Below are 21,642 nucleotides of genomic sequence, written 5' to 3'. Positions count from 1 at the left end.
CCTTAAGAGGGACATAATGCAAGAATTGAAGAACTATTAGAAGTTATGCTAAAGTTTAGGAAATATGATTATCCTCTTTTATCTAAAGCTGGTATAATCCAGCTAACATCAGTATAAAATTTGGTCAGCTTTACTAGATATTTAGTAAATATTTATAGAAGTAATTACTATTTGAAAGAAAATTCAAACCTAATATTCTAGCAATCCAGTGATTTTGATTTTTGATTAATGTTTGTGTTTGGTTTTAGGGTGGATCTATTTTATTAATAACAGGTCCTCCTGGATGTGGGAAAACAACAACTATAAAAATACTATCAAAGGAGCATGGTATTCAAGTACAAGAGTGGATTAATCCAATTTTACCAGATTTCCAAAAAGATGATTTCAAGGAGATACTTAATCCTGGTAAGGTTTGCTATGAAGGTAGTGGAAATAGTGGGAAAAGTCTATGTTTAAAGGTTTAAAATGAACTCCCCATCTATATTCTTGAGATTCCTAAGATTCTTTTGGGTGTATGTTTTTGTGAGAAAATCTATGTTGTGACTCCTATGCTAGATTGGTATCTGCCCACTATCAGTAGCTTCACAAAATGAGAGTAGCAATCAGAGGAAACCATCTGAGACCATTTTCTTTCATACTTCCCAGTTTCAGACAGAAGTACTTTCAGGAGAAGAGGGGATGCTTGCTTCTAGTAGAGGAGAATGAGATTCTTTGAGGATTAAGTCTGACTGACTGATCCATCGTCAACATACTCATTTGGCGTATTTTCACTGTATAGGGAAAGATACAAATGTTTTTACCAGTTGTGTGGCTATTATATTGACAGCTGTGTTCTACAGTCGGTTCATTCTATATTACATTCATTGTTATAGAAAATCCATTGTGGTCCATGAGGACTCTTGTCTTGAATATTGTATTTTAAATTTGTACAGTTTTGCCTAAGTAGAAAAAAATCTACAATGTCGTAAGCTCCTTCATGTATGTGCGAATGTATTCAGTAATGTATATGTGTGTGTTACATACATATGTGTAATTTCGATGTATACATAATTTGTTTAAAGTAAAAATGTTAAATGTTTTCTTTCAGAAGCCAGCTTCCATGTATTTCCCTACCAGTCTCAGATAGCAGTTTTTAAAGAGTTTCTACTAAGAGCAACGAAGTATAACAAACTACAAATGCTTGGAGATGATCTAAGAACTGATAAGAGGATAATTCTGGTTGAAGTACGGACAAATTTTGAGATCCTGCTGTAACTATTCAGTAAATAATTGCAAGATATATCTTATTAATAGCGGCATTAACTCTCTGCATAGTATTAATAGTGATAAAATGTAACGTAAAAGCTCGGTGATAGCTGAAGTCTCAGGTCTTTTTCAGTAAACTTGAATAGAGTAGCTATAGGTTAATGAACTTTAAAATTTTAATGGCTTTGGTATAGAAAAGCAAAAGAAATAATTTGGAAAATGATGTCTTAGTGAAAATACTGTAACTAGTAGCGATCCTAAGAAATTTGATTGAAGATTGGGTTTCCCATTGATGCATTTATTGTTTAGGACGTCCGCTTTTTCATGTTTTCCTTAATTTCTGTGAAAGTTTTAGTTACAATACATTGAATAGGTAACATTTTTTCCCAAATTTGGTTAATATGAATCTTGTATAAATTTACACATTAATGAAACTGAGTAATATTTATCATTTTTCAATAGGATTTACCTAACCAGTTTTATCGAGATTCTCATACTTTACATGAAATTCTCAGGTGAGTTTCAGTGAAGTTTTCTCAAACTTTGAATCAAATGACAATACCTTATATTTCAACATTGCTATACTTTATTCTAGGAAATATGTGCACAGTGGTCGATGTCCTCTAATCTTTATAATTTCTGACAGTCTCAGTGGAGATAATAATCAAAGGTTACTGTTTCCCAAAGAAATTCAGGAAGAGTGTGCTATAGCAAACATTAGGTAAGAATGAAATTTCTGCTTGTAATGCTCACATACATGTTATATTTTTAAATTGATCATCTAACCAGTATCTTTTTTTTATAAAACTTTTTAAACAGTTTTAACCCTGTGGCACCAACAATTATGATGAAATTTCTTAATCGAATAGTGACAATGGAAGCTAACAAGGTACGTCTCTTAAGAACTGATTATTTTGAATCTTACATTGTAGTTTTAGAAAGCCATACTTGTGTTGTTATAAACACATATTATTTCTCTTTTTAGAATTAAAATATTTGTTTACATTCGTCAGGCCTCTCATTCTAGAAAAGGCAGGAAATACTGATTTTAAAAATCCCTAACCTTTCGCTATTATTAAACCTAGCTTTCTCTTTCACATTGAGGTAAATTTCCCTTTGCTTGGCTTAGTGCTATAAATTGTGTCTCCTATCAAGAAACTGTTTCCTGGCATCTAGGTACATTAGTCATCAACAGTCCAACTCTACTTTTGTCCTGTTGTCACAATTTTTTTTTAATTTAATAGTGTGTTTATTGTGGTAAAAATCATAAAATTTACCATCTTAACCATTTATTTTCTGACGTTATGGAGATACACTTGACACATAATATTGTACCAGTTTAAGGTGTACAGCACATTGATTTGATACACTTACGTACTGCAGAATGATTACCGCTGTGGCATTACCCACAACACCTCCATCACTTCGTGTAGTTACCATTTCTTTTTTGTGGTGAGAACATTTAAGATCTACTCACTTAGCAGCTTTCAAGTAGTTATACAGTATTATCAGCAATATCAGCAATACCATCTTAACCATTTTTAAATGGACAGTTCAGTAGTGTTATATATATTAACATTGTAAAACAGCTGTTGTCATTTTTAATAGATCACTTTTTTCTATCTTTCAAATCAACATGATGTTAAAATAAACTGATGGAACTTCTCCCAGCAGCATGGTTCTAGGGGACCCTACTGCTACAGATCAACCAAATCTTACATGAAACCTAAGGTTTTTTTGCAGCACTCGGATCATAGTAACTGATGGCAATCTCCAAGGGAGAGTTTGCTTTGAGGATTAAACAAAATAATGTATGTATGTAGAGCACTTAGTGGAATAAATAAAAACTATTAATAGTGAAAAATCAGAAACAAACGGAGTCCAGTAATAGAGGGAGCAGTTATTATGGTGAGGTATCATGTGATTGATGGGTGTTTTGAGAATATTTAGTGACATGAGAAAATACGGTTTAATGTCAAGTTAAAAATAACAACATGCAGGGGCGCCTGGCTGGCTTATTCGGAAGGGCATGCAACTCTTGACCACGGGGTCGTGAGCTGGAGCCACCTTGTTGGCTGTAGAGATTATAAATAAATAAATAAGTGAGTGAGTGAGTGAAGTTACAGTGCTAACAATAGAAATTGTATCTTCAACCCTTGCTATGTGTCAGGCACTACGCAAAGTATTTTCACATACCTGATCTTATTAAATCTCACCACAACCATACAAAATTGGTACATAATCCCTATTTTACAGATAAGGAAACAGCTTTTGGGGAGAAATAACTTGCATAATATCCCACAACTATTAAGTATCAGATAGGGGGCCCCTGGGTGGCGCAGTTGTTAAGCGTCTGCCTTCGGCTCAGGGAGTGATCCCGGTGTTCTGGGATCGAGCCCCACATCAGGCTCCACGGTTGGGAGCCTCCTTCTTCCTCTCCCACTCCCCCTGCTTGTGTTCCCTCTCTCGCTGGCTGTCTCTCTCTGTTAAATAAATAAAATCTTAAAAAAAAAAAAAGTATCAGATAGGTTTGAAGTTTCGTTCTGACTCCATTTCACTGTGCTGAAACAAAACAGTTTTCAATAACAGCAGAATGCACATATATACTTGGACCTGTACATATTAGAAAACAGTACATAAAAATGCTGAGAGTGATTAGATCTGGATGGTAGGATTATTTGTGATTTTTTAAAAAATATCTTTGTGATTTTTTATAAAGATTAAAAATTCAGTACCAGGGATTAAGAAGTTGTGGTCCATATATACAATGGAATATTACTCAGCTATCAGAAAGAACGAGGTCTCAACATTTGCTACAACATGGATGGCACTGGAGGAGATAATGCTAAGTGAAATAAGTCAAGCAGAGAAAGACAACTATCATATGATTTCTCTCATCTATGGAACATAAGAACTAGAATGATCAGTAGGGGAAGAAAGGGATAAAGAAAGGGGGGGTAATCAGAAGGGGGAATGAAACATGAGAGACTATGGACTATGAGAAACAAACTGAGGGCTACAGAGGGGAGAGGGGTGGGGGAATGGGATAGGCCGGTGATGGGTAGTAAGGAGGGCACATATTGCATGGTGCACTGGGTGTTATACACAACTAATGAATCATCGAGCCTTACATCGAAAACCGGGGATGTACTGTATGGTGACTAACATAATATAATAAAAAATCATTATAAAAAAAAATTCAGTACCAGGAGCATAACTACAAATTACAGCTTTTAAATATTTATTAAACAAACATTGAGAATTAATAAAAATAATCAACATCATAGCACCTTATCACATTAACTCAAATTTTTTTTAAGACTAAGTTGTTAAATTGCAAGCGACATTCACTTCAGCAAGTTGCGTTGAAATAGTAAAGAGATACCATGACTTTTTTGTTATGTAATTAACATGCTGTACCTTAAATAGTGGACCTGCAAGAATGTTAGAACTAGTATACCTTTTTTTTTTAGGATTTTTAAATTTTTAAGTAACCTCAACACCCACTGTGGGGCTCAACCTTAAAACCCCAAGATCAAGAGTCGCATGCTCTACTGACTGAGCCAGTCACGTGCCCCTAGAACTAGTATACTTTTGATATTATTGTTGATACTGTTACATCACAGGAGCAACAACCAGCACACTATTCAAGTCTTTCAAGCTTTTATAAAATCAAATGTTAAGATACTGTCTGGGGTCTCCAAGGATGATAATGATGGTAGAAGAAGATCAAAAGAACATTTTAATCTCTGGCATTCTGTAGCTCAGTTAATTATATTAAAAAAGAGTATTGACTTTTTTAAAGATTTTATTTATTTATTTATTGGCAGGGAGCGGGGGAGAGAGAGAGCACAAGCAGAGGGGAGCAGCAGGCAGAGGAAGAAGCAAGCTGCCTGCTGAGCAAGGAGCCTGATGCGGGACTTGATCCCAGGACCCTGAGATCATGACCTGAGCTGAAGGCAGACACTGAACCAACTGAGCCACCCAGGTGTCCCAGGAAATGTAACTTGAAATCGTGATCCTTGGTAGCTGAAGGAAATACCATGGATCTTAATCACTTTGAACACACAGATGTGGTCGAAATGTGTGATCACACTTTACATAATGATATCAAAAAGACTAAAGATCTTTTTTTCTTTTAAAAACAGAGAAACATAGGGGCGCCTGGATGGCGCAGTCGTTAAGTGCCTGCCTTCGGCTCAGGGCGTGATGCTGGAGTCCTGGGATCGAGCCACACATCAGGCTCCTCTGCTGGGAGCCTGCTTCTTCCTCTCCCACTCCCCCTGCTGTGTTCCCTCTCTTGCTGGCTGTCTCTCTCTGTCAAATAAATAAAATCTTTAAAAAAATAAAAACAGAGAAACATCTATTTAAACTAAATGCCAATTTACCTTAAGCTATGATAAGTCATTGACTTTCCTAAGCAGACTGGCATTTAACATGGAAGCTTTTTAGCATCTAACTTTAAAAGATTCTAATGTACTTTTTCATTTAGTTTTGAGAATGGGGCGGTGTTTTTTTGGTTTTAGAAACTAGTTTTAAACTTTAATTTTTTTCATTTTAGGATGGAGGAAATATTATTGTCCCTGATAAAAGTTCTCTAGAGTTGCTCTGTCAAGGATGTTCTGGTGATATCAGAAGTGCAATAAACAGCCTCCAGTTTTCTTCTTCAAAAGGTAACTGTGAAAGATAAACTCCTACTGCGTTGTATAGGTGACTAACTTTCTCTTAATGGTTCATGAATCTAAATCAAACAGAATGGATTTTAACTTAGAGTTGATATATATCTCCATCTACAGTTTTTTTTTGAGACTGTTCTATAAAATCACGTGTGTACATGTGCATACACACACCCCTGTAAACATGTCATTGTATGTATCTGTAAACCTGAGACAAAACCCGATTCATTTATGTGGTTTGGTACTTTACTTTTTAAACTTAATTTGGATGAGACTTCCTGGGTGAAAATCCTGGCTCTGCCATTTACCAGTGAATAATCTTGCAAATGACAGTCATTTTGTGCCTGCATAGTCTCACCTTTTATATGAGAAGCTCTCTTACAGAGTTGCCTGAAAAGTAAGTGAGTTAATACTTGTAGGGTGTTTATTCCAGTGCTTGATATATATTAAGGAGTCAGTAAATGGTCAACTGTTAATGGGCTGAGGGGCACCTGGATGGCTCAGTCGGTTTAGTGTTTGACTCTTGATTTCAGCTCAGGTCATGATCTCAGGGTCATAAGATCGATCCCCTCCTGGGGGGTCCATACTGGGCACGGAGCCTGCTTGAGGTTCTCTCTCTCCCTCTCCCCTGAGTGCATGTGGGTGTGCTCTCTCCAAAATAAATAAATCTTTAAAAAATATATAGTATTGTGCTTACGTAGTTTTACTTTTGTATTTATTTTTTATATATGATACATTTAATAAATTGATTTACTTTTATTGTAAAAAAGGTGCAGTGTCATGCTATATTAAACAGGAGGGGGGGCGCCTGGGTGGCGCAGTCGTTAAGCGTCTGCCTTCGGCTCAGGGCGTGATCCCGGCGTTCCGGGATCGAGCCCCACATCAGGCTCCTCCACTAGAAGCCTGCTTCTTCCTCTCCCACTCCCCCTGCTTGTGTTCCCTCTCTCGCTGGCTGTCTCTATCAAATAAATAAATAAAATCTTTAAAAAAAAATAAAAAAATAAACAAAAAAAAAATAAACAGGAGGGGCACCTTAGTGGTTCAGTCGGTTAAGCATCTGACTCTTGATATCAGCTCAGGTCTTAGTCTCAGGGTCCTGAGTTCAAGCCCTATGTTGGGCTTCACGTTGGGCATGGAGCCTACTTAAAAGAAAAACAAAGGGGGAGGTGGTGCCTGGGTGGCTCAGTAGGTTGAGCAACTGACTCCTGATTTTGGGTCAGGTCATGATCTCCTGTGTCATGGATGGAGCCCCAAGTGGGGCTTGGCGCTCAGCAGAGAGTTTGCTTGAAGGTTCTGTCCCTCTGCCCCTCCCCCTATTCATGTGCTCACGTGGTCTCTCTCTTTCTCTCAAATAAATAAATAAATCTTTAAAAAAATAGAGAGAGAGAGATAGCACATGGTTTCTTGTACATGGTCCTCGTCAGAAAACATTTAACAAGCACCCTACTTGATGTTTCACATTGAGGAATTGACCTTGAAAAATTAAAAACCATCTTTGGAGCTCTCAAAATCCACCTGAAATCCTGGTGTCTACCTACAAGTATAACCTGTTCGTTTAGTTTACATCTTTGTTTTTCAAAATAACTAGAGAAAAGTAAATAGCAGCGTAATTCAACTGAAACCAGAATTCTGTTTTTCCTGTAGAAACATAAATGTAAACGGTGCTTAGGTTCACTGCTGGAATTATGGGTTGGGAAGGCTGAAGTAGGCCAGTTTGCAATCCTGTCATTTATAACATTATTACTCTGACCTCAGAAATTTTAAAAGGGAAGAAAATAATATTTTTTGAGTGGGTCAGGAACTGTATTTGCAATCATACATTGTTTCATTTAATTCTTTTTTTTTTTTAAAGATTTTACTTATTTATTTGACAGAGAGAGACAGCCAGCGGGAGAGGGAACACAAGCGGGGGGAGTGGGAGAGGAAGAAGCAGGCTCCGAGCAGAGAATCCTGATGTGGGGCTCGATCCCAAAACACCGGGATCACGCCCTGAGCCAAAGGCAGGCGCTCAACGACTGCGCCACCCAGGAGCCCCTATTTTATTTAATTCTTGACCAGCTTAATGAGATAGACAATAATAAGAATCAAACCCAGATCCTATGTTCTTTCTGTCTTCCAGGCTACTTTTCTTAAGTGATGCATTCTGAGTTTTGAACAGTAGATTTACCAATGAAATTTCAACACGGGCATATTCATAAATTGAAGACTGCCCAAATCAGTAGAGAGGTGATACGGAATAGTTGTTGAACATGCACCACTACAGAACTGTCCTGCCTGGATTCAGGTCACTTAGTAGCTGATGACTTTGAGGCAGTTACTTAATCTCTTTCTATCTCCTATCTTTAATGTATATAATAATAGTTCTCTGCTAATCAAGTTATTTTGAGGATTTAGTTGGCTAATACCTATCATGCACCAAGAACAGTACCTTGCACAAGCAGTACTGTGAGAAATCAAAATGATAGGCCTATATTAGGAGAATGTGTCATTTCTATGGGTGAAAATTTGAATTCTGCATCATGAGGTACTTTTAGGTGACATTGTATTCCATTTTAATAGCGTAGCAACCCGAAGACGACTGTTAACTCAGTTCACATATTTTATAATTACAGTTATAAATAAAAAATATATTTTGATTAGATTATTTAGTGTAACTATATAAAATGTCTGTCTTATTTTTCGTATTTTAATTTTATTTTCAATATCGTTTCTCGGGTGTATATTATTTAGGAGGAAACCGTTTATGGCCAAGGAAGAAAGGAATGTCTTCAATAAAATCAGATGCCGCGCTGTCAAAATCAAAACAAAGGAAAAAAACTGATAAGATTTTTGAAAACCAAGAGGTCCAAGCTATTGGTGGCAAAGATGTTTCTCTTTTTCTCTTCAGAGCTCTGGGGAAAATTCTGTATTGTAAAAGTAAGAAAATCTTATATATGTATTTTTTTAATCTGTTAGGTATTAGTCTTAGAACTGAAATTAAATACCAGTTTTTTAAAATGTCACGTATCTGGCAGCTAGAGCTAGGTCTGATAGTCTTTGGCAAGGCCTAAGACATAGCAGATAAATGTATTTAGATAGAGTATTTTTGGACTATGGACAGGACTAAATGTAAAAACTACTATAGACTATATCCATGTCTGTAAATCTTTTAAAGTATAGCTTGCTGCAGGTAAGACATCAGTTTCTCTAGAATTTTAGTGGCAGGTGTTGGTATCCCAAAGCCCTCTTAGGCCTGAACTCTGGACACCAGGACCCTAGACAAATTGCCGGGTAGCTTCAGGCTTCTTTGGATCTCCTTGCATTTCTCCTCACTGCCTGCTCTCTCCCCAACCAGAGATGTTCTGTTTCCCTCTTCCTTCTTTAATGCCTGCTTCCCTGCAGTCCCTCCACTCGGATCACTGATCTCTAAGCTCCCTGATTGTTTTTCCTTTCAGTAAAATCCCAAACTTTGCTTTTCGTGTAGAAAATATCAGTTCTCAGTCCGCTGATCCTGAAGGAAGAGAATTAGGATTGGGGCTGGGGGGGTGGAATCTAGCATGCCTTTATATAGATTGAAACAATTCAAGCAAAATTTTGAAGGAAACTGTTGCCGTAGTTTAGAATCCTTTTATCTGTTATAGCACAAAGTAAATAATCAAAATGGACCATTGAGAAATCGTGTCCTCAATTTTCTCTCAGATAGTTTTTCAAACTTCTTGTAAAATAGCAGCTTTGGTGGGTCACAAATAGTATGTGAACAGACATTCATTGAAGTTTCATGCGTAATCACACCTTTTATTATCTGAGACTATTTTCTGATTGCCAAAAACCCAACTGTTTTAAACAACTGTTTTTATCCTCCTATGAAACTCTTGAGTGCCTCCTGTACCTGTTTTCCATCTTCTTATCTTCCTTGTCTCTTTGCCTTCTGTTGTCCCTCTGTGTTTCTTCTTTGCAGATGGTCAAAAATTTGGGGTTTCTAAATGGAAACCTTCATGCCACCCGCAGAAAATGAAACAGGCACACTTAGTGGAAGTGAAGACGCCACTCTGTCCTTGGGTCTCTTACCTCTGAACCTCAGTGACTATTCCCACTGATTCTTTTCCTTCCACTCTTTGGTTTCCTTCTCAACATTCATTTATAACTTCCTGCATCAGGAAACAGGATTCCTGTTCTCATGCAGAAAGCAGCCTCATCCTAAGTGGTAAAGAAAACAGTAAAGATCTTTTATTGAGAATGAGGATCAAAAGAAGAAAGCAACACAGAGCTGAAAAGGTGAAATGCTGCAGAGTGCTTTGAGAGTTGGAATATTTTATTTCTAGAAAAGCCATAATCCAGGCATCAGAATTCTTTTTTTTTTTTTTTTTAAGATTTTATTTATTTATGTGACAGAGAGACAGCCAGCGAGAGAAGGGAACACAGCAGGGGAGAGGGAGAGGAAGAAGCAGGCTCCCAGCTGAGGAATCCTATGTGGGACTCAATCCCGGGACGCTGGGATCACGCCCTGAGCCGAAGGCAGACGCTTAACGACTGCACCACCCAGGCGCCCCAGGCATCAGAATTCTAATTTGAGTTCTTAAGAATAGTGATAATGAGACAACTCACTATATATATAGCAGGAAGGTACTGGAACAGTGAGGCAACTCACATAAGCCTCCAGTTACTTTGTTTTTTTATTTTTAACATCTTGCTTAGTATGTTTGGTATTATGTGCCTAAAGTGCTGAAAAAGCTTCGAATGAGTGGTTCTTCAACTGTAGATGGTGGTACTTTTAATAATTCCAGAAATTTTTTTATAGGAGCATCTTTATCAGAAGTAGATTCCCCTCGGTTGCCTTTGCATTTATCAGAGTATGATCGGGATACCTTACTTGTTCATCCTGAGGTAAAGTCTTTAATAACATTTAGTGCTTTTTACAGGTTATATATTATTTACATTTATGCATATGTGCATTTAACCACTGCATTTTTACCTAAATTATATGTGTATGCTTCTTTTTATAGGAAGTAGTAGAAATGTCACACATGCCAGGAGAGTTATTTAATTTATATCTTCACCAAAACTACATAGATTTCTTCGTGGAAGTAGATGATCTTGTGAGAGCCAGTGACTTTCTGAGTTTTGCAGATATCCTCAGTGGTGACTGGAATGTAAGACCATTTGACTTAACTGTTTTTGTTTATGCATGTTTCCTCAGAATTGGGAAAGTTTACTTTTATTCCTCATTATTTGACATGTAACTTCTTTTTTTTTTTTTTTTTTAAGATTTTATTTATTTTTGAGAGAGAGCGTGGGCAGGGGAGAGGGGCAAGGGGAGAAGCAGACTCCCTGCTGAGTGGAAAACCCAATGCAGGACTCAATCCTAGGACCCTGGGATCATGACCTGAGCCGAAGGTAGACGCTTAACCGACTGAGCCACCCAAGGGCCCCTTATGTGACTTTTTAAAAAATTATTAACATATAATGTATTATTTGTTTCAGGGGTACAGGTCTGTGATTCACCAGTCTTACACAATACACATGTGCTCTCTGTAGCACATATCCTCCCCAATGTCCACCACTCAATTACCCCATTCCTCCCACCCCCTTCACTCCAGCAATCCTCAGTTTGTTTCCTGAGATTAAGAGTCTCTTATGGTTTGTCTCCCTCTCTGGTTTCATCTTGTTTCATTTTTTCCTCTCTTCCCCTATGATCCTCTGCCTTGTTTCTTAAATTCCACATATCAGTGAGAGCATATGATAATTGTCTTTCTCTGATGGACTTATTTCACTTAGCATAATACCCTCTGGTTCCATCCACGTCATTGAAAATGGCAAGATTTCATTTTTTTGATGGCTTCATAATATTCCATTGTATATACACATCTTTATCCATTCATCTGTCAGTGGACATCTGGACTCTTTCCATAGTTCGGCTATTGTGGACATTGCTGCATTAAACATTGGGGTGTAGGTGCCCCTTTGGATCACTACATTTCTATCTCTGGGGTAAATACCCAGTAGTGCAATTGCTGGTTTGTAGGGTAGCTCTATTTTCAACTTCTTGAGGACCCTCCATACTGTTTTCCAGAGTGGCTGCACCAGCTTGCATTCCCACCAACAGTGTAGGAGGGTTCCCCTTTCTCCTCATCCTCGCCAACATCTTCCGTTTCCTAACTTGCTAATTTTAGCTATTCTGACTGGTGTGAGGTGGTATCTCATTGTGGTTTTGATTTGTATTTTCCTAACGCCGAGTGATAATTGATAACTTTTTCATGTGTCTTTTGGCCATTTGGATGTCTTCTTTGCAGAAATGTCTGTTCGTGTCTTCTGCCTGTTTCTTGATTAGATTATTTGTTCTGTCGGGTGTTGCGTTTGATAAGTTCTTTATAGATTTTGGATACTAGCCCTTTATCTGATATGTCATTTGCAAATATCTTCTCCCATGTTGTATTTTGGTTTTGTTGACTGTTTCCTTTGCTGTGCAAAAGCTTTTTCTCTTGTTGAAGTCCCAGTAGTTCATTTTTCCCCTTGCTTCCCTTGCCTTTGGTGATGTGTCCAGGAAGAAGTTGCTGCGGCTGAGGTTGAAGAGGTTGCGGCCTGTGTTCTCCTCAAGGATTTTGATGGATTCCTGTCTCATATTTAGGTCTTTCATCCATTTGGAGTCTATTTTTGTGTATAGTGTAAGGAAATGGTCCAGTTTCATTCTTCTGCGTGTGGCTGTCCATTTTTTCCCAACACCATTTGTTGAAGAGTCTGTCTTTTTTCCATTGGATATTCTTTCCTGCTGTGTCGAAGATTAGTTGACCATAGAGTAAGGGTCCATTTCTGAGTTCTCTTCTTTTTTTTTTTTTAAGATTTTATTTATTTATTTGACAGAGATAGAGACAGCCAGCGAGAGAGGGAACACTAGCAGGGGGAGTGGGAGAGGAAGAAGCAGGCTCATAGCGGAGGAGCCTGATGTGGGGCTCGATCCCATAACGGCAGGATCACGCCCTGAGCTAAAGGCAGACGCTTAACCGCTGTGCCACCCAGGCGCCGCATGAGTTCTCTATTCTGTTCCATTGATCTGTGTATCTGGTTTTGTGCCAGTACCATACCGTCTTGATGATTATAGCTATGTAATAGAGCTTAAAGTCCGGAATTGTGATGCCACCAGCTTTGGTTTTCTTTTTCAGCATTCCTTTGGCTATTTGGGGTCTTTTCTGGTTCCATACAAATTTTAGGATTATTCCATTTCTGTGAAAAAAGTTGATGGTATTTTGATAGGGATTGCATTAAATGTCTAGATTGCTCTAGGTAGCATAGACATTTTAACAAGATTTGTTCTTCCAGTTCCAGAGCATGGAACGGTTTTCCATTTCTTTGTGTGTTCCTCAATTTCTTTCATGAGCGTTCTATAGTTTTCTGAGTAAGGTTCTTTGCTTCGTTGGTTAGATTTATTCCTAGGTATCATATGGTTTTGGGTGCAGTTGTAAATGGGATCGATTCCTTAATTTCTCTTCCTTCTGTCTTGTTAGTGTATAGAAATGCAGCTGATTTCTCTGCATTGATTTTATATCCTGCCACTTTACTGAATTCCTGTATCAGTTCTGGCAGTTTTAGTGTGGAGTCTTTAAGGTTTCCACGTGAAGTATCATGTCATCTGTGAAGAGTGAGAGTTTGATGACTTCTTTGCCGATTCTGATGCCTTTTACATTTTTTTGTTGTCTGATTGCTGAGGCTGGGACTTCCAGGACTATGTTGAACAGCAGTAGGACTGTGTTGAGGAGCAGTGGTGATAGTGGACATCCCTGCCATGTTCCTGACCTTAGGGAAAAAGCTCTCAGTTTTTCCCCATTGAGAATGATAGTCTCTCTGGGTTTTTCCTAGATGGCTTTTATGATACTGAGGTATGTTCTCTCTATCCCTACACTGTGAAGAGTTTTAATCAAGAAAAGATGCTATACTTTGTCAAATGTTTTTTCTGCATCTGTTGAGAGGATCATATAGTTCTTGTTCTTTTTTTTATTAATATAGTGTATCACATTGATTTGTGGATATTGAACCAACCTTACAGCCCAGGAATAAATCCCACTTGGTCATGGTGAATAATCCTTTTAATGTACTGTTGGATCCTATTGGCTAGTATTTTGGTGAAATCTTATGTAACATCTTAATAACAATAATAAAACTAATTCATCCAATCCAGTGTTTGTAATGATAGTGGTTAATCTGACTTTTTTGATGATAACACTAATTTTTTCTTAAGTCATTTTCTGATTATAAAACTAATATATATATTCAGAAGTTTTGACAATCATTGAAGAGTAGATAGAAGGGGAAGAAATGTGCTTTTTATACTTTCTTTTACTTTTTAAATAAAAATTTTTTTATAAATTTGAAATTATTCACTATTAAATTTGTATTTTTCCATAACATTTTAACACTGCTCTGATCAATGTAATAGCAACTAGCCACATGACTAGATTATATTAGATTACATTAAATTAAATTAAACTTAATTTAATTTAAAATTCAGTTCCTCAGTCACACTAGCCACATTTCCAGCATTTGATAGCTACCCGTGGCTAGTAACTACTCTGTTGAACAGCTACCGTGTTGAACAATTTGTTAAATAACAGAATATTTCTGTTACAGAAAGTTCTTTTGCACAACACTGTTTTGATATGTTAATGTTTCTGTATTACAAATATTGAAATAGCATTAATAATTAAAATTAGGAAAGCTACAATAAAAAACATATATGATATGGTTTCTGTGTTATATTTAAAATTTCACTATTCAGCAGTTGCGTTTGCTTAATTTTTTTATATTCCTTTTTATTTTGAAATTTTCTAACCTATAGACAAATTGAAAGAATAGTATGATGAATGCCTATATACCCTTAGCTTTCATTCACCAGTTTTTCACATTTTCCCACGTTTGCTTAACCTCTGTGTTTACACACTTGTTTTGGCCCAATAATTGGAAAGTAATTGCAGGTATCATGTCACTTAATACTTAAGCACGTGTAAAGACATTGCCCTATTACAACCACATATCACTTAAGGAATCTAGCATTAATTTACTAACATCCTTATTCTGATTTCCTCAGTTGTCTCAAAATGTATTTTAAGGGGAACCTGGCTGGCTCAGTCAGTAAAGCATGCATCTCTTGGTCTAGGGGTTGTAAGTTTGAGCCCCACATTGGGTGTAGAGATTACTTAAACATAAAATCTTAACTTGATCTTAGCCAAAAGGCTAAGAAGCAATAAAAAATAAAATCTTTAAAAAAAAATGTATTTTAAGTTGTTTTCATGACCTGCTTCCAAGATCCATTCAGAGTTCATGCATACCGGTTGATTGTTGTGTCTCATTGGAATTTGATTTAGGTAATTTTGTAACATATTATTTTCAGGGCTTGGTTTCAGCTCGGGGTGTGATCTCATGGTTCATGGGATAGAGCCCTGCGTCCACCCCGCACTTGGCAGAGTGTCTGCTTGAAGATTCTCTCCCTCTGCCCCTCCCCACACTCACATATGTGCATGCCCTCTCTCTCTCTAAAATAAATCAGTAAACCTTAAAAAAAAAAGTGAACATACATTAAGTATATAGGATTAATGGTTTTTTGGCATCAGCAGTACCAATAGCTCTGCGTTGTAAATTTCTTACTTTATTTTACATTTTGTCTCCTTTTTAGACGCGCTCTTTACTCAGGCAATATAGTACATCCATAGCTACGAGAGGTGTGATACATTCCAACAAAGCCCGAGGATTTGCTCATTGCCAAGGAGGAGGATGGAGTTTTCGACCCTTGCACAAACCCCAGTGGTTTCTCATAAATAAAAAGGTAAAAAAAAGAATTGTATATTTTTAAAGGTAAACTTTATGGTATGTGAATTATATCTCAATAAAGCTGGTTTTTTTTTTGTAAGTTTTAAAAAAGTATTTTATTAGTAGTAAGAAATAGTTGCTAACACCCACAATTTTTTTAGAATTATAGTAAGACATAAAAAAGACGCTCTTCTTAAATCCCTCATTATTTTTTAGGAAAAAAACTCAAAATTTGAAAGCACATATTTTATTTATTAGTTGACTATTACTGAATTCACAGTATCGTTATAATGATCTTTTAGTTTTAATTAAAATAGGGGCACCTGGCTGGCTCAGTCGGAAGAGCATGTGACTCTTGATCTCAGGGTTGTGAGTTCAAGCCCCGCAGTGGGTGTGGAGATTACTTAAAAAAAAAGGAAAAAAATCCTTGCTTTGCCTCTAACCATCTGGATGGGTTATTTTACCTAATGTGCACTTACTTTCCACAGATTTAAATGTGGAGGATTGGATTAGAAATCAAAAATAAGTGGCCCCCTACATTGAATACTGCACTCAAAAAGATTTTATTCATGAATTTCTAGTCTTTTTAAAAAAAAAAAAAGAGTATAATAATTAAAATTTATATATGGATTTCTGGCTCAGAATTCCTGGACTCTCCTGAAAAGAATGCAAAGTAAGGCAGCACTGGCCTATATTTTTACATGGCAGCAGTCTGATCACACCAAGTAGCATCTGCCCCTTGAAGATGGGAGTGGTGGGTCCCGCTTTCCCCAGCTGTCTCACTGCACTGATTTACGTACCTGCCTATCTCCTACGGCGTCTGGACTACGTCATCTCTAAGATGTCTTCTAGTTCCTAAGTCATATGGCTAAATATGAGCCTGTAATTCATGACCTAAGGCATTTTTCAAACAGATTTCTTGGAGAATTTCATGACTTTTAACCAATTGATGTCCCTTATTGACTTGTTTTGCTCTTTACAGCATGAATATTAATTTTGTCTTATAGTTACATACAGATTATCTCTGTAAAAGTGTAAGCTCCTCAAAGGCAGATTGTGCTCTCCTCCTCAGCCTAGCATTGTACCCATGTTAACTGAAGAAAATTAATTTTTTTACTGAGAAATAGTATCCTCACATAATTTGTGATGCTCATAAACCAAATTCCTTTCATTTTTTAAGGTTTTTTTTTCTTTCTACCTTAAGTCTCTTAAAAAATTCTTATTGCTGTTTTGTCAAATATGAAATAGTTCTATAGGTAAAATGCTTTATTAGGTAAGGCTAGGACAGTTATAAACTAATTAGATAAACTCTTAAAAGTATGTGGCATATAAACAATTTTTGTGATATAGTAAACTCAATTTGTCTAAGGATACATCTCCATATTTTTTTATTTTACTCTTCATTTCATCTTTTTTTTTTCCATACAGTATCGGGAAAATTGCTTGGCAGCAAAAGCACTTTTTTCTGACTTCTCCTTACCAGCTTTATGCCTCCAAACTCAGCTGTTGCCATACCTTGCCTTGCTAACCATTCCAATGAGAAATCCAGGTAATAACATGGGTTTTTATTTGTCCCAAGAAGTAGTGTTTTATAACTTTATCTTTCTGTAGGTCAGCTCATTGCTATATTCTAGTGAGCAAAGTTTTTTCTTGGTCCAGAATTAATACATGCTTTTGATTTAAAAAGGAAGAAAGCAATACCGAAGTATATAAAGTAAAAATTAAAAGTTCCCTATAACCACAGGTAATTCCTTTTGAAAGATTGGTATAAATTCTTCCAGACTTTTTTCTGTGTATATACAAATAATAGGCATATGCTTTAATTAGCATATGACACTTGTCATGGATAGCACTCCATATTTTATAAATATGTACTGAATCAGCTTCAGAGGTTGGGAAGTCCAAAATCAAGATACAAGCATATTCAGTATTTGGTGAAGGCCTCCTTCCTACCTTGTAGATGGCTGCCATCTTATATTCTCACATGGCAAAGAGCAGAGCAAAGAAAGAGCCCTCTCTGATGTCTCTTTTATAAATATCAGAAATCCAGGATCATTTTATACTTCTCTGTCCTAGTACTGGAATCAGGAATTTCAGGAGCCCTGGTTCCTTATAGTGGAAATGGTATTTAGAATTAGGATCTGGGGGCACCTAGCTGGTTCAGTCAATAGAACATGTGACTCTGGATCTAGGGGTTGTGAGTTCACTCTCCATTTTGGGCCTAGAGGTTACTTAAAAAAAAAAAAGAAATTAGGATCTGGACACTAGGTATGGTCCTTGCTACTGGCGTATCATTGTGTCTAGGTTGTTTCAGTGGAACAAACCTAGGTTGTGTGTGTGTGTGTGTGTGTGTGTGTGTGTGTAAACCATGAGTTCACACCAATACATTGTTTCAGCCTAACACCACAGAGTTTATTCTAACCTTTCCCAGTTTAGTATCTAGTAGTGGTTTAGACTACTTACATTGGAATTATCTAGAGAATCATTTATCTACTAGTTAGAAATTCAGATTATAGGATCACAAACTCAGTTTTCCATATCAAAAAGCTGTTTCTTAAAAAAAAATCCTAATTCTCTTCTATTCCCCTTTCATTTGCTTGTTGTCCATTTGTTTATCTTCAGAGAATTGTCTGTTTAAAGCTTTTTAAAAATCTGTTTCAGCTCAAATTTCTTTTATCCAAGATATCGGAAGACTTCCTCTAAAACGACACTTTGGAAGGTAAACTCATTGTTTTAACTTTCAAAACCTGTTTCAAGACCTGTTATTGAAATCTTCACTGAGTGTTATCTCTTTATTCAGTATATAGCCAGTAAAATTAATCTGTAAAATCCAAGAAATACATATTATTCCCAGTGATTAATGACCATATGATTGCATTGTAGATCCATCATTTTATTACATAAAGCAGTGTATTTTCACTGGCTCACATGTGGAATCCTAAAAGCAAGGGCATTTTTTTTTTTTAAGATTTTATTTATTTATTTGACAGAGACAGCGAGAAGGGGAGCGGGAGAGGGAGAAGCAGGCTTCCTGCTGAGCAGGGAGCCCGATGTGGGGCTTGATCCCAGGACCCTGGGATCATGACCTGAGCCAAAGGCAGATGCTTAATGGCTGAGTCCCCCAGGTGCCCCGAGCAAGGGGATTTTTAAAATCCTCCATTTAACAAATCTTGCATATGTGGAAACCCCTTTTCACCTTTCCTGCCCAGAGGTGTACTTAGCCTGTGTTTAAAGCCTGCAGCGACCAGGAACTATCACAAAAGCACTGTCTTTTTTAAATTAATTAATTAATTAAATTTATTTATTTGTTTATTTCTCTTAGAAGATTCAGACAAATTTTTTAAAAAACATAGATATAGAGAGGTAAATCTTTATCTGTGCTGTTCTTTTTATTGAAAAATCACTTCTGGGCAAATATCGGTGATTAACAACACCTAGATTTCATTTCTACTTAGCTTATTTGTAAGGTCAAGTTATGTACTCAGGGATTTTAAAAAGGTTTAAAAGGGCTTTTTAACTATTATTGGTTCAACTACTTGATCCAGCTTGGGAGACAGGATTTGTCAGTGCTACTTATCGCAGTCATTCGTGATGACCATATTTAGGGACACCTGGCCGGCACAGTTGAGATAGAGCATGAGACTCTTGATCTCCAGGTCTTGAGTTTGAGCCCCACGTGGGTGTAGAGATTACTTAAATGAAAAAATAAACAATCATGATGACCATTTTTCACATTTTCGTTGATTCATGTTGACAATATTAAATATTAATATTTAGCTTTATAGTTAATATTTAATAGTTCTCTAGTTTCCTGTAATACAACCTACACCTTATTTTTGTACATTTAGCTTATTTCTAACTTTATCACAGTTTTCCTTGTAGCTTTAATCATTGTGGACATCAAATGCTATTTACATAGGATATATTCCTAAAAATAAACTTGCTGGATCAATGGATGTACACTTTTCTGAAGCCTTTGCTCTATATTGCCAGATTATTTCCAGGAATTTTTTGCCAGTTTTATGTCCACTTATAGTATATCAATATACTCGTTTCTCCTAGCTCTTGGCAGCTCTGGGTTTTATTACAATCTTTTAAAAGGTCTTGGGGCACCTGACTCAGTCAGAAGAGCATGAGACTCTTGATCTCGGGGTTGTGTGTTTGAGCCCCACATTGGGTGTAGAGTTTATTTAAATAAATAAAACTTTAATAACTAAGTAAATAAATAAAAGGTCTTTGCCAATCTTAAAGATGATGGTAGTTGTTCATTATTTTAATTTCAGTTTTTAAAGTTACTAGTTAAGTTGAAATTTTAGTTACCATTTGTATTTTTTATGTAAATGGTCCCATGTTTTATACCCATTTTTCTTTTCCTTTTTTTTAAGAGAGAGAGAGTGCGTGCATGTGCCCTCACAAAGTGGGGGAGGGTCAGGGGGATAGGGAGAGAGAAAATATTAAGCAGGTTCCACTCTCAGTTTGGAGCCTGATCTCACGACCCTGAGATCATGACCTGACCCAAAATCAGGAATCTGATGCTTAACCAGCTGAGCCACCCAGGTGCCCCTACCCATTTTTCTATTCTATTTATTTTTTTCTTTTTAATTTATAAGAACTCTTTAGCAAAGACATTAATGAAGTCATTTGTATTGTAAGTTGTAATGATTTTTCACATTGTCATTTACCTTCTTGTACTTTTGTTTATATCGTTAAATAAACTAAAGGGGTTGGCTAAACGGCGAGCGTAGTCAAGGTAAATGAGACTAAAGATGGCTTCATAATTCTCACCCACATGGTATAATTTAAAAAGATCTTTGGTTATTATTGCTGCCTGCATTATGAATCTGGCAGGTTGAAAATGGAAGCCCTAACAGACAGGGAACCTGGCTTGATAGACCCGGACAGTGGCGATGAAGCCCAGCTTAATGGAGGGCAGCCTGCAGAGGAAGCTCTGGGAGAACCCACTCAAACTGCTGAACCTGAAACGTGCTGTCTACCTTTGAGTCAAAATAGTGGGAGTGAACTGCCTGCCAGCCAGCCTCAGCCCTTTTCTGCGCAAGGGGACGTGGAAGAAGAAGAAGAGCTGATAATAGAAGACTATGAGAGTGATGGGACATAGAAACGCCCTTGCCGGTCATGTTGCTACTTGGCGGACTCGTGTGCATTTTATTCAGTGGTATCTTAGTAGAGAGAATATACTTTTCAAGTGAATGACAGTTTAATTCTTCACTCTTGTAGTATTTCAGCACAAGAAACTGACTTCTCTGTCATTTTGAAGTAAACAGAAGATCAAGCTTCAAATAATATCTTAATTTTTTTTCTCTAGTATTTATTTCGTCTTGTGAGTGATGTTGGGAGAGGTCAGTGTGAATGAAGTGTGTTTGAACATTATGCCAAATATCAAAGAATGTGAAGGAATAATTCAGAATACTAAAACTTTATGGGGTTGTAAATACGAATTATGAAACAGTTTAGTATGCAATTATGAGTGTAAATAAACTTTGTGCCTTATCCACAGTTTCTTTATGGTCTCTAACTTCTCGAATACCATTTTCATATGCTGTACAGTGGACTATTTTAGATGCTTTTTGAAAAAGTATTTACTTAATTTATATCAAAATTAAAATGTTGAATTTCTTTTCGTTTCTTCTTTTACTATTTCCAAACATTTATTGTCGGCCAGGTATCATTGCGCGTGGTACATGAATCTCCCTTTATCCGCTGTTAACTTTTCAAAAATAGGGAAGAGAATGACAACCTTGCCCTGACAACTCTCTGGCGGGACTAATCACCTTTTACTATCTTTCCAAGCTGTGCGCGAGCGCCGTGGCGCGGGCGGAGCTGGGCTTGTAACCTCCGCTCGGAGGTGCGGGGCGGGCCCCGACCCTCCCGGGCCCCAGAGCGGGAGTCCGGCCTGACAAAGCCGGGCGGGGCAAACTTGGCCCGGCCC

General features: G+C 37.1%; 1 protein-coding gene across 3 annotated transcripts in view; it reads left to right on the top strand.

Annotated features, from left to right (window-relative positions):
* Window positions 1-21,329, top strand: part of RAD17 (RAD17 checkpoint clamp loader component) — a 30,819-nt gene extending 9,490 nt beyond the window's left edge. For 2 of the 3 annotated variants that reach the window (XM_008691322.2, XM_008691323.2), the window contains 13 exons: window positions 249-405; window positions 1,088-1,224; window positions 1,708-1,760; window positions 1,841-1,966; window positions 2,065-2,134; window positions 5,807-5,918; window positions 8,652-8,837; window positions 10,699-10,784; window positions 10,904-11,050; window positions 15,562-15,711; window positions 17,124-17,244; window positions 18,357-18,414; window positions 20,544-21,329. In XM_008691322.2, coding sequence (XP_008689544.2) covers window positions 249-405; window positions 1,088-1,224; window positions 1,708-1,760; window positions 1,841-1,966; window positions 2,065-2,134; window positions 5,807-5,918; window positions 8,652-8,837; window positions 10,699-10,784; window positions 10,904-11,050; window positions 15,562-15,711; window positions 17,124-17,244; window positions 18,357-18,414; window positions 20,544-20,811 — 1,671 coding nt within the window. In that variant the 3' untranslated portion in view covers window positions 20,812-21,329. The remainder of the gene's footprint in view (window positions 1-248; window positions 406-1,087; window positions 1,225-1,707; window positions 1,761-1,840; window positions 1,967-2,064; window positions 2,135-5,806; window positions 5,919-8,651; window positions 8,838-10,698; window positions 10,785-10,903; window positions 11,051-15,561; window positions 15,712-17,123; window positions 17,245-18,356; window positions 18,415-20,543) is intronic. The other variant, XM_040622205.1, reaches the window with a different exon arrangement.
* The last annotated feature ends 313 nt before the right edge of the window (window positions 21,330-21,642 follow it).

The sequence above is a fragment of the Ursus maritimus genome, unplaced genomic scaffold (genome assembly GCF_017311325.1).
Source record: "Ursus maritimus isolate PB19 unplaced genomic scaffold, ASM1731132v1 scaffold_5, whole genome shotgun sequence".
In the NCBI taxonomy this organism is placed as follows: domain Eukaryota; kingdom Metazoa; phylum Chordata; class Mammalia; order Carnivora; family Ursidae; genus Ursus; species Ursus maritimus.
The sequence above is the reverse complement of the archived record's forward strand: the minus strand, read 5'-3'. Positions and strand labels throughout refer to the sequence as shown.